Source organism: Pseudophryne corroboree, chromosome 1, assembly GCF_028390025.1.
Source record: "Pseudophryne corroboree isolate aPseCor3 chromosome 1, aPseCor3.hap2, whole genome shotgun sequence".
Classification (NCBI taxonomy): domain Eukaryota; kingdom Metazoa; phylum Chordata; class Amphibia; order Anura; family Myobatrachidae; genus Pseudophryne; species Pseudophryne corroboree.
Genome location: NC_086444.1, coordinates 596,253,276 through 596,267,096, shown reverse-complemented (window position 1 = coordinate 596,267,096; position 13,821 = coordinate 596,253,276). Strand labels below are relative to the sequence as shown.

General features: G+C 48.0%; 1 protein-coding gene across 6 annotated transcripts in view; it reads right to left on the bottom strand.

Annotated features, from left to right (window-relative positions):
- GAK (cyclin G associated kinase) overlaps positions 1-13,821 on the bottom strand; it is a 296,935-nt gene that overhangs the window by 200,407 nt on the left and 82,707 nt on the right. For all 6 annotated transcript variants that reach the window (XM_063914275.1, XM_063914274.1, XM_063914276.1 and 3 more), the window contains exon 4: positions 11,346-11,460. In XM_063914275.1, coding sequence (XP_063770345.1) covers positions 11,346-11,460 — 115 coding nt within the window. The remainder of the gene's footprint in view (positions 1-11,345; positions 11,461-13,821) is intronic.

The following is a 13,821-nucleotide window of genomic DNA, read 5'->3' as shown; positions in this document are numbered from 1 at the left end:
CCGCCTCCGCAAAGTCCTCAGCATGACGCTGGGGCTTTACAAGCGGACTCAGGCGCGGTGGGGGCCCGTCTCAAGAAGTTCAGTGCGCAGTGGGCCCACTCGCAAGTGGACCCCTGGATCCTTCAGATGGTATCTCAGGGGTACAAATTGGAATTCGAGACGTCTCCCCCTCGCCGTTTTCTAAAGTCTGCTTTACCAACGTCTCCCTCAGACAGGGAGGCAGTATTGGAAGCCATTCACAAGCTGTATTCCCAGCAGGTGATAATCAAGGTACCCCTCCTACAACAGGGAAAGGGGTACTATTCCACACTATTTGTGGTACCGAAGCCGGACGGCTCGTTGAGACCAATTTTAAACCTGAAATCCTTGAACACTTACATACAAAGGTTCAAATTCAAGATGGAGTCACTCAGAGCAGTGATTGCAAACCTGGAAGAAGGGGACTATATGGTGTCTCTGGACATCAAAGATGCTTACCTACACGTCCCAATTTACCCTTCTCACCAAGGGTACCTCAGGTTTGTGGTACAGAACTGTCACTATCAGTTTCAGACGCTGTCGTTTGGATTGTCCACGGCACCCCGGGTCTTTACCAAGGTAATGGCCGAAATGATGATACTCCTTCGAAGGAAGGGAGTTTTAGTTATCCCTTACTTGGACGATCTCCTGATAAGGGCAAGATCCAGGGAACAGTTGGAAGTCGGGGTAGCGCTATCTCAGATAGTGCTGCGCCAGCACGGTTGGATTCTCAATATTCCAAAATCGCAGCTGATCCCGACGACACGACTTCTATTCCTAGGGATGATCCTGGACACAGTCCAGAAAAAGGTGTTTCTCCCGGAGGAGAAAGCCAGGGAGTTATCCGAACTAGTCAGAAAGCTCCTAAAACCAGGCCAAGTCTCAGTGCATCAATGCACAAGGGTTCTGGGAAAAATGGTGGCTTCTTACGAAGCAATCCCATTCGGCAGATTCCACGCAAGAACCTTCCAGTGGGATCTGCTAGACAAATGGTCCGGGTCGCATATTCAGATGCATCAGCGGATAATCTTGTCTCCAAGGACAAGAGTGTCTCTCCTGTGGTGGTTGCAGAGTGCTCATCTTCTAGAGGGCCGCAGATTCGGCATTCAGGACTGGGTCCTGGTGACCACGGATGCCAGCCTGAGAGGCTGGGGAGCAGTCACACAGGGAAGAAATTTCCAGGGCTTGTGGTCAAGCCTGGAGACATCACTTCACATAAATATCCTTGAGCTAAGAGCCATCTACTATGCTCTGAGCCTAGCAAGACCTCTGCTTCAAGGTCAGCCGGTGCTGATCCAGTCGGACAACATCACGGCAGTCGCCCACGTAAACAGACAGGGCGGCACAAGAAGCAGGAGGGCAATGACAGAAGTTGCAAGGATTCTTCGCTGGGCAGAAAATCATGTGATAGCACTGTCAGCAGTGTTCATTCCGGGAGTGGACAACTGGGAAGCAGACTTCCTCAGCAGACACGACCTCCACCCGGGGGAGTGGGGACTTCACCCAGAAGTCTTCCACATGATTGTGAACCGTTGGGAAAAACCAAAAGGTGGACATGATGGCGTCCCGCCTCAACAAAAAACTAGACCGGTATTGCGCCAGGTCGAGGGACCCTCAGGCAATAGCTGTGGACGCTCTGGTAACACCATGGGTGTACCAGTCAGTGTATGTGTTCCCTCCTCTGCCTCTCATACCCAAGGTACTGAGGATCATAAGAAGGAGAGGAGTAAGGACTATACTCGTGGTTCCGGATTGGCCAAGAAGGACTTGGTACCCGGAACTTCAAGAGATGCTCACAGAGGACCCGTGGCCTCTACCTCTAAGAAAGGACCTGCTCCAGCAGGGACCCTGTCTGTTCCAAGACTTACCGCGGCTGCGTTTGACGGCATGGCGGTTGAACGCCGGATCCTGAAGGAAAAAGGCATTCCGGATGAAGTCATCCCTACCCTGATCAAAACCAGGAAGGATGTAACCGTACAACATTATCACCGTATTTGGCGTAAATATGTTGCGTGGTGCGAGGCCAGGAAGGCCCCTACAGAGGAATTTCAACTGGGTCGTTTCCTGCATTTCCTGCAAACAGGACTGTCTATGGGCCTAAAATTAGGGTCCATTAAGGTTCAAATTTCGGCCCTGTCGATTTTCTTCCAAAAAGAACTGGCTTCAGTTCCTGAAGTACAGACGTTTGTCATGGGGGTACTGCATATACAACCTCCTTTTGTGCCTCCAGTGGCACCTTGGGATCTCAATGTAGTTTTGGGATTCCTAAAATCACATTGGTTTGAACCACTTTCCACTGTGGACTTAAAATATCTCACATGGAAGGTGGTAATGCTGTTAGCCCTGGCTTCAGCCAGGCGTGTCTCAGAATTGGCGGCTTTATCCTATAAAAGCCCTTACCTAATTTTTCATACGGACAGGGCAGAATTGAGGACTCGTCCTCAATTTCTCCCTAAGGTGGTTTCAGCATTTCACTTGAACCAGCCTATTGTGGTGCCTGCGGCTACTAGGGACTTGGAGGACTCCAAGCTGCTGGACGTAGTCAGGGCCCTGAAAATATATGTTTCCAGGACGGCTGGAGTCAGAAAATCTGACTCGCTGTTTATCCTGTATGCACCCAACAAGCTGGGTGCTCCTGCTTCTAAGCAGACTATTGCTCGTTGGATTTGTAGTACAATTCAGCTTGCACATTCTGTGGCAGGATTGCCACAGCCAAAATCAGTAAAAGCCCATTCCACAAGGAAAGTGGGCTCATCTTGGGCGGCTGCCCGAGGGGTCTCGGCTTTACAACTTTGCCGAGCAGCTACTTGGTCAGGGGCAAACACGTTTGCTAAATTCTACAAATTTGATACCCTGGCTGAGGAGGACCTGGAGTTCTCTCATTCGGTGCTGCAGAGTCATCCGCACTCTCCCGCCCGTTTGGGAGCTTTGGTATAATCCCCATGGTCCTTACGGAGTTCCCAGCATCCACTAGGACGTCAGAGAAAATAAGAATTTACTTACCGATAATTCTATTTCTCGTAGTCCGTAGTGGATGCTGGGCGCCAATCCCAAGTGCGGATTGTCTGCAATACTTGTACATAGTTATTGTTACAAAAATCGGGTTATTATTGTTGTGAGCCATCTTTTCAGAGGCTCCTCTGTTATCATGCTGTTAACTGGGTTCAGATCACAGGTTGTACGGTGTGATTGGTGTGGCTGGTATGAGTCTTACCCGGGATTCAATATCCTTCCTTATTGTGTACGCTCGTCCGGGCACAGTATCCTAACGGAGGCTTGGAGGAGGGTCATAGGGGGAGGAGCCAGTGCACACCAGGTAGTCCTAAAGCTTTTACTTTTGTGCCCAGTCTCCTGCGGAGCCGCTATTCTCCATGGTCCTTACGGAGTTCCCAGCATCCACTACGGACTACGAGAAATAGAATTATCGGTAAGTAAATTCTTATTTTCCTCAGGTAAATCCGTGGCACCAGCACTGCATGATGCAAGAGCGACTGCGCATTTCCCACCCTGTGTAGCAGACATTATTGGGAATGTAGCCTTAGGGCGTATCAGTACTATATAGCCAGACAATACCTTACAAAAAAAACCTAAGATATGTGACCGCAATTGCAGAGCACAAACAGAGGATTTAATTGATATGAGGTGACTGAAACACATAGTGAAAAAATAAGAATTTACTCACCGGTAATTCTATTTCTCGTAGTCCGTAGTGGATGCTGGGAACTCCGTAAGGACCATGGGGAATAGCGGGCTCCGAAGGAGGCTGGGCACTCTAGAAAGATTTAGGACTACCTGGTGTGCACTGGCTCCTCCCACTATGACCCTCCTCCAAGCCTCAGTTAGGACACCGTGCCCGGACGAGCAGACATAATAAGGAAGGATTTAGAATCCCGGGTAAGACTCTTACCAGCCACACCAATCACACCGTACAACTCGTGATACTATATCCAGTTTGACAGTATGAAAAACAACTGAGCCTCTCAACAGATGGCTCAACAATAACCCTTTAGTTAACAATAACTATTTACAAGTATTGCAGACAATCCGCACTTGGGATGGGCGCCCAGCATCCACTACGGACTACGAGAAATAGAATTACCGGTGAGTAAATTCTTATTTTCTCTAACGTCCTAGTGGATGCTGGGAACTCCGTAAAGGACCATGGGGATTATACCAAAGCTCCCAAACGGGCGGGAGAGTGCGGATGACTCTGTAGCACCGAATGAGAGAACTCCAGGTCCTCCTCAGCCAGGGTATCAAATTTGTAGAATTTTGCAAATGTGTTTGCCCCTGACCAAGTAGCTGCTCGGCAAAGTTGTAAAGCCGAGACGCCTCGGGCAGCCGCCCAAGATGAGCCCACCTTCCTTGTGGAATGGGCATTGACAGATTTTGGCTGTGGCATGCCTGCCACAGAATGTGCAAGCTGAATTGTACTGCAAATCCAGCGAGCAATAGACTGCTTAGAAGCAGGAGCACCCAGCTTGTTGGGTGCATACAGGATAAACAGCGAGTCAGATTTTCTGACTCCAGCCGTCCTGGAAACATATATTTTCAGGGCCCTGACAACGTCTAGCAACTTGGAGTCCTCCAAATCCTTAGTAGCCGCAGGCACCACAATAGGCTGGTTCAGGTGAAACGCTGACACCACCTTAGGGAGAAACTGGGGACGAGTCCTCAATTCTGCACTATCCATATGGAAAATCAGATAAGGGCTTTTACATGATAAAGCCGCCAATTCTGACACTCGCCTGGCTGAAGCCAAGGCCAATAACATGACCACTTTCCACGTGAGATATTTCAGATCCACGGTTTTTAGTGGCTCAAACCAATGTGATTTTAAGAAACTCAACATCACGTTGAGATCCCAAGGTGCCACAGGAGGCACAAATGGGGGCTGAATATGCAGCACTCCTTTCACAAATGTCTGAACTTCAGGTACTGAAGCTAGTTCTTTTTGAAAGAAAATCGACAGAGCCGAGATCTGTACTTTAATGGAGCCTAGTTTTAGGCCCATATTCACTCCTGCTTGCAGGAAATGCAGAAATCGACCTAGTTGAAATTCCTCTGTTGGGGCCTTTTTGGCCTCGCACCATGCAACATATTTCCGCCATATGCGGTGATAATGCTTTGCCGTAACATCTTTCCTGGCCTTAATAAGCGTAGGAATGACTTCTTCCGGAATACCCTTTTCCTTTAGGATCCGGTGTTCAACCGCCATGCCGTCAAACGCAGCCGCGGTAAGTCTTGGAACAGACAGGGCCCCTGTTGTAGCAGGTCCTGTCTGAGCGGTAGAGGCCACGGGTGCTCTAAGAGCATCTCTTGAAGTTCCGGGTACCACGCTCGTCTTGGCCAATCCGGAACCACGAGAATGGTGTTTACTCCTCGCTTTCTTATTATTCTCAATACCTTTGGTATGAGAGGCAGAGGAGGGAACACATAAACCGACTGATACACCCACGGTGTCACTAGAGCGTCCACAGCTATCGCCTGAGGGTCCCTTGACCTGGCGCAATATCTTTTTAACTTTTTGTTGAGGCGGGACGCCATCATGTCCACCTGTGGTTTTTCCCAACGGTTTACCAGCATCTGGAAGACTTCTGGATGAAGTCCCCACTCTCCCGGGTGGAGGTCGTGTCTGCTGAGGAAGTCTGCTTCCCAGTTGTCCACTCCCGGAATGAACACTGCTGACAGTGCTATCACATGATTTTCCGCCCATCGGAGAATTCTTGTGGCTTCCGCCATCGCCATCCTGCTTCTTGTGCCGCCCTGTCGATTTACATGGGCGACTGCCGTGATGTTGTCTGACTGGATCAGCACCGGCTGTTGTAGGAGCAGGGATTTTGCTTGACTTAGGGCATTGTAGATGGCCCTTAGTTCCAGAATATTTATGTGAAGGGAAGTCTCCTGACTCGACCATAGTCCTTGGAAGTTTCTTCCCTGTTTGACTGCCCCCCAGCCTCGAAGGCTGGCATCCGTGGTCACCAGGACCCAGTCCTGTATGCCGAACCTGCGGCCCTCTAGAAGATGGGCACTCTGCAGCCACCACAGTAGCGACACCCTGGTTCTTGGAGACAGGGTTATCAAGCGATGCATCTGAAGATGCGATCCGGACCACTGGTCCAACAGGTCCCACTGAAAGATTCTGGCATGGAACCTGCCGAAGGGAATTGCTTCGTAAGAAGCCACCATCTTTCCCAGGACCCGCGTGCAGCGATGCACTGATACCTGTTTTGGTTTCAGGAGGTCTCTGACTAGAGATAACAACTCCCTGGCTTTCTCCTCCGGGAGAAACACTTTTTTCTGGACTGTATCCAGAATCATACCCAGGAACAGTAGTCGTGTCGTCGGAACCAGCTGTGACTTTGGGATATTCAGAATCCAGCCGTGCTGGTGGAGCACCTCCTGAGATAGTGCTACTCCCACCAACAACTGTTCCTTGGACCTCGCTTTTATTAGGAGATCGTCCAAGTACGGGATAATTAAAACTCCCTTTTTTCGAAGGAGTATCATCATTTCCGCCATCACCTTGGTAAATACCCTCGGTGCCGTGGACAGTCCAAACGGCAGCGTCTGGAATTGGTAATGGCAATCCTGTACCACAAATCTGAGGTACTCCTGGTGAGGATGGTAAATGGGGACATGCAAGTAAGCATCCTTGATGTCCAGGGATACCATGTAATCCCCCTCGTCCAGGCTCGCAATAACCGCCCTGAGCGATTCCATCTTGAACTTGAATTTTTTTATGTATGTGTTCAAGGATTTCAAATTTAAAATGGGTCTCACCGAACCGTCCGGTTTCGGTACCACAAATAGTGTGGAATAGTAACCCCGGCCTTGTTGAAGTAGGGGTACCTTGATTATCACCTGCTGGGAATACAGCTTGTGAATTGCCGCTAGCACCGCCTCCCTGTCTGAGGGAGCAATCGGCAAGGCAGATTTTAGGAACCGGTGGGGTGGAGACGCCTCGAATTCCAGTTTGTACCCCTGAGATACTATTTGAAGGATCCAGGGATCCACCTGTGAGCGAGCCCACTGATCGCTGAAATTCTTGAGGCGGCCCCCCACCGTACCTGGCTCCGCCTGTGGAGCCCCACCGTCATGCGGCGGACTTGGAAGAAGAAGCGGGGGAGGACTATTGCTCCTGGGAACCTGCTGTTTGTTGCAGTCTTTTTCCCCTACCTCTGCCTCTGGACAGAAAGGACCCGCCTTTTCCACGCCTGTTTTTCTGGGTCCGAAAGGACTGAACCTGATAAAACGGCGCCTTCTTAGGCTGTGAGGGGACATGGGGTAAAAATGCTGACTTCCCAGACGTTGCTGTGGAAACTAGGTCCGAGAGACCATCCCCAAATAATTCCTCACCCTTATATGGTAACACTTCCATGTGCTTTTTTGAATCTGCATCTCCTGTCCACTGGCGAGTCCATAAGCCTCTCCTAGCAGAAATGGACAATGCACTTACTTTAGATGCCAATCGTCAGATTTCCCTTTGTGCATCTCTCATATATAAGACTGAGTCTTTTATATGGTCTATGGTTAACAGGATCGTGTCTCTGTCTAATGTGTCAATATTTTCTGACAGTTTATCTGACCACGCAGCGGCAGCACTGCACATCCAAGCTGACGCAATAGCTGGCCTAAGTATAATGCCTGTGTGTGTATATACAGACTTCAGGATCGCCTCCTGCTTTCTATCAGCAGGTTCCTTGAGGGCGGCCGTATCCGGAGACGGTAGTGCCACCTTTTTAGACAAACGTGTGAGCGCTTTATCCACTCTAGGGGGTGTTTCCCAACGTGACCTATCCTCTGGCGGGAAAGGGAACGCCATTAGTACCTTCTTAGGAATTACCAATTTTTTATCAGGGAAAGCCCACGCTTCTTCACACACTACATTTAATTCATCTGATGGGGGAAAAACTACGGGTAGTTTTTTCTCTCCAAACATAATACCCTTTTTAGTGGTACCAGTAGTTATATCAGAAATGTTTAACACCTCTTTCATTGCCTCAATCATACAGTGAATGGCCTTAGTGGGCATCAGGTTTGACTCATCGTCGTCGACACTGGTGTCAGTATCCGTGTCGACATCTGGGTCTGCTTGAGGTAGCGGGCGTTTTAGAGCCCCTGACGACCCATGCGACGCCTGGGCAGGCACGAGCTGAGAAGTCGGCTGTCCCACATTTGGCATGTCGTCGATTTTCTTATATAAGGAGTCTATACGTGCACTCATTACTTTCCATAAGCCCATCCACTCAGGTGTCTGCCCCGCAGGGGTGACATCCCTTCTAAAGGCATCTGCTCCGCCTCCACATCATTATCCTCCTCAAACATGTCGACACAGCCGTACCGACACACCGCACACACACAAGGAATGCTCCGAATGAGGACAGGACCCACAAAAGCCCTTTGGGGGGACAGAGTGAGAGTATGCCAGCACACACCAGAGCGCTATATAATGCAGGGACTAACTAAGTTATGTCCCCTATAGCTGCTTTTTATATTATATATGTATTGCGCCCAAATTTAGTGCCCCCCCCCTCTCTGTTTTTACCTGTTCTGAAGTGTAGACTGCAGGGGAGAGCCAGGGAGCTTCCTTCCAGCGGATCTGTGAAGGAGAAATGGCGCCAGTGTGTCTGAGGGAGATAGCTCTGCCCCTTTTCCACGGCCTATTCTCCCGCTTTTTTCTGGATTCTGGCAGGGGAATTTACCACATATATAGCCTCTAGGGCTATATATTGTGGTATTTTTGCCAGCCAAGGTGTTTTTATTGCAGCTCAGGGCGCCCCCCCCCCCCCCAAGCGCCCTGCACCCTCAGTGACCGGAGTGTGAAGTGTGCATGAGGAGCAATGGCGCACAGCTGCAGTGCTGTGCGCTACCTTGGTGAAGACTGATGTCTTCTGCCGCCGATTTTCCGGACCTCTTCTTGCTTCTGGCTCTGTAAGGGGGACGGCGGCGCGGCTCCGGGACCGAACACCAAGGACTGGGCCTGCGGTCGATCCCTCTGGAGCTAATGGTGTCCAGTAGCCTAAGAAGCCCAATCCAGCCCAGTTCGCTTCTTCTCCCCTTAGTCCCTCGCTGCAGTGAGCCTGTTGCCAGCAGGTCTCACTGAAAATAAAAAACCTAAAATTATACTTTCTTTCTAAGGGCTCAGGAGAGCCCCTAGTGTGCATCCAACCTCGGCCGGGCACGAAATCTAACTGAGGCTTGGAGGAGGGTCATAGTGGGAGGAGCCAGTGCACACCAGGTAGTCCTAAATCTTTCTAGAGTGCCCAGCCTCCTTCGGAGCCCGCTATTCCCCATGGTCCTTACGGAGTTCCCAGCATCCACTAGGACGTTAGAGAAATACAAAACCGTATATCCTGTGGAACAGTATATGGTATATGCGACCCTGACACACTTAGACCCCCAGGGCACAGAATATAGTGATAGCAATATGTGTGTCACAGAATAGAATCCACACAGCAGCTATAGGCACACCCAGTCACAGGTACAATGCAGAAATTATTACATTTAAAAATAAAACTGCACTGGACTAGCAATACTACATAAAGATATGTATGTATACAGATATAACAATGCACAATAACCATTGGATGTATATCACAGAATACTTGTACTAAATATTCATATAGAAGTGCTCTTGTTCTTAACTAACGCTGTCTAAACGACATGTAGAATACTTAAGTGTCCTGTAAATGCACAGCACTGATGAGACAGGCGGCTTTACAGAGGAGACATAGCCCAGCAGTCCCAGGATCAGCGCAGCTCTGTGAAATGGCGCCCAAACACTGACAGAGAGTGAGGGAGAGAGAGAGAGATGCAGCTCCAGGGCGGGAACACCTGCTGTAGATGGCGCCTGGAGCTGGGGGAGGGGCTACAGGTCAGCGCCTTATTCCCTCTGCTCGACTTCACCACCGGGTACTATGGAGCCTATAATAAACGGATTTTAGTAAATCCGACCTGTGCTCCCTGCCCTTGTGGATATAGTGTGGTCCCTGCACGGCCAGTGTCCACGCCAGCGGCGTGGTCCATCTCCTGGGACTGCGACTGGATCACGATTTTGTCGGCTCCCACCTGGGGGACCCTCTTACCTCCTCCCTGAAGTGCAGCCACGCGATCCAGGAGAGCAGCAGCGGTGATGTGTGCCTGATGACCGGAGCGCCTCCGCTGCAAGTATCCGGAAACCAGAGCGAGGGAGTATGCAGTGCCGCTGGGGGAGGTGATGCAGCAGCAGCACAGAATGTCAGCACAACATACACAGCATCTAGTGCCTGTGCTGCGGCCCTTGAAGTCCTCTTTCTTCTTAAAAAGCTCTTATTAGGGCTGCCTAGTGCAGCCCCCCTGTTAGTGACCTGCACTGCAGGCACCAACTTACAAACTGAGCTCGTGCCTGGAGGCGGGGTTATAGAGGAGGCGGTGCAGTGCATCTTTGGAAAAGTCAAAGCTTTAGCCTGTTGGTACCTTGGTTTAAGATCCAACTATATACCCTGATGTTATTCCCTGTGGAATACCAGTGTACTCCGCTGCAGAAATGTAGCTGCTGAAAAACTATTAAGAGATGTTCAATCTTAGACCTAAATTTACAATTTTTGATAATTATGTATCACTAATGGCAACCAATTATAATGGTTATCAAATATCTGGTTGATAAGCTGTGCATTTCTGTATAACACCATATATTAAATAAGACTGTGGACTTGATTCAGTTAGCCTTGAAGCTTCAAATAGCCTCAAAGCAATGCCCAGGGCTATTCAATTGCAGCTCACACACTACACTTACTTCTATTCACCCAATCCTGTGACTCGAACAAAAAAAAAGTCCAAAGCTACTATTCTACCTTAGTCTCCTCCCCACTAATGAAGTGGATGGCTTGGCATGAATACTTGACTGATGGGGAAGGTGCTACAATTTTAAGTAAACCGCTGTCTTACACGTTACAGTTTAGCCTAAATGAGTCTAGTATCTCTAGTTGAATACTTTCGTCACTATTTTATATCAATGCAGTTATATTAGTTATACTATGATAATGTTTTTGATGCTTTTATACATTTCGAGTCATATTGTGTGCAAAGCAGAACTTGTTTTCTGTATCTCCATTATGTATGTACCCTTCCCCTCCTCTTATTTTTTTTTTTTGTTCTTTCTGTTCCCAGTACCCTTTTTCAATAAATATTATTGAAGATTAAAAAAAAAAAAAAAAAAGGCCAAAAAGGTACAAGCCATTTTCTTGCATGGTAAGTAGAGCCTAATTGAATCCAGCTCTGTATGTGTGTTATTAAACCAATCCCGCAGGTAGTAGGAAAAGTGGATATAAATACAAACATCTCACCTTTGCATAATTCTGTAAGAAGCAGAAACTCGCCTTGGCCTGTGTCAGATTCCTCCTTCCCTATGGATGCTGCTGAGCAAAACTGGACTACGTTGGGGTGGCCAGATAACTTTTTCTATAAGCAAAGTATTAAGGAAAATAAACTGAATAGACTAAAGACTAATAGCAAGAGTACAATAGTTTATAGCCTGGAAACAATTTTAATTATTTAACTGCATTAAAGAGAGAGAAAAAATAGCAGAAAATAAAATGTGAACAAACAGCATATTTTTAGCGTATACAGAACATAAACTAAGAATGTTAGATAATTGTGAAAACATTTCTGTGTCTTAGGAGCATGTCATTCGAATCAAACTACGGACTCATTGGTTGGGTATGTGGTTTAATATGATTAGTGTACATGTCTGAATATCATAGATGCTAAACTCAACAAGGTAAGCGTGGAAATACAAGTCTCTGTCTGTACAACATGTTAGAAATATAATGTCATGGTTTTTAATTCTGCCACATTCAATTAAATTTGTGCAAATTATAAATAAGCCCTCTGAGTTACAAATGACTTAAGGGCCCTACACACTGGCAGATAAAACGCACGATATGAATGAGAACGCGTTCCTATCGTGCAGTGTGTAGGCACCAACGATTAACGATGCGTGGCCCCACACTCGTTAATAGTTGGTGCACCATCACTTATGCATGCAGGCCAATATGGATGAGACTGTCCATATTAGCATGCAGTGCTATGGAGCCAGGTGACAGGAGGAGTAAAGAAACTTCACTCCCCCGTCACCTCCCCCCGCCGCCGGGTCGCCCGTCGGCTGTATCCGCCGACAGGCAGCTCGGCGGCTGATCGGTAAGTGTGTAGGGCCCATTACCTGTAACCAAGGGACATATGATTAGTTTAATCTAGTTGTGCATACATCATACTTTTTAAATACTAGTTTCAGGTTTGCCTCACACACCTGGCCAAGCCTTTCACCTACAATGTGACTACAATAAACTGTAAGTAAGTCCACACTGGAAAATGTATATATCCACTAAGGGGCAATTTTTTTTATTACTGTATTACGTTCATTCTATCTGTTAAGCGCCTTGATTCCTATTGGAGAAAGAGCATTGAGAGCGTGTACGGAATGTATTTCTGTAGTGTAGAATTTATTTTTGTACAGCAGTGGTTATAATAATATACAAAACTTATTCCTTAATTATTTTCTGTAGTGCAGGGACTGCACCGCCTCCAGCAGTGTAAATTAAATTAATGGAGGGCCAGGTCTGGTCTTACATATACACCAGACCCAAGGTCTCCCAGCTGTCTCTCTGTGTATATATCATCAATGTGGACTCTGTACAGTGGCCTGGTCTGACGTCATACACTGTATTACCTGATGCCGAATATACTCCCAATGTGTACAAGCCAACAAAAGTCAGCACGCACAATGGAAGCCACAAGTGGTATTGTGCATACACGTACCTGGCCACTACTGTGCACAGCGACGTGAGTAGCATGCATACCCTCCAACATATGATAGTTAATAATCAGGACTCTGTCCCCTCAAGACTCCACAAAATGTTTCCATCCTCATCACCCATGTGCTGGAGAGAATGCGGGGAGCATGGCTCTTTCCTCCATATTTGGTGGACGTGCCCTAAAATCGCAAAATTTTGGGATGCAATCGCACGCCTGCTGAGTACAGTACTCCAGACTCAAGTACAAAAAACCCCTTGGTCCTTCCTACTAGGACTCCCCATTGCTAACGCACCCCCAAACTCTGGTAAACTACTGACACAGATCCTAAACGCAGCTAGATGCTCAATTGCCCTTCAATGGAAACAGAGGGAGCCCCCCCCTATTAGACAGGTCATCAACAAGATATGGTATCTCGCAAGCATGGAAAAAATCACTGCATATCTCCATAACAGATCTTTCCAGTTTCTTCTGAGCTGGGAACTTTGGTTCGATTCGCAGGCTCCCATAAGTGGATTGCGTTCACCCGGTAGCTCGTTGGCTCTCCTGCTCTGAGTTCGGTGTTCACCTATCCTGACAAGTAGTTACAAACCCGCCCCCAAATGGGACCTCTTCGTGTTCCCCAGGTAACATTTTTACCTTCTTAGACTAACGCCCTACCCATGGTCAGCGGATAGAGGAGACGCACTAGCGGCCCCCCCCAAACCCGGACCTCCCCCCCCTCCCCCATCTTATTCCCTTCCCGTTTTATCCCGCTCCCTCTTCTCTCTCTTCTCGCTCTCTCTTTCTTTCCCTAGAATTCATCTTTCTAATGCTATATGCTAAGTGCGTAACATCTGGTTCCCACCCGACAGTAGGGTCTTTTCTTTACTCTCACCCAGAGGTATATTCCACAACTGTTTTTCTTTTCAACAAATGTATGATTAACGATTCACATGGTATCCTATTCCTCTCTTTTTACCTCCTTTCTTTCATGTTATAAGATGGGAATCGCATGATTTATGTCCTAGA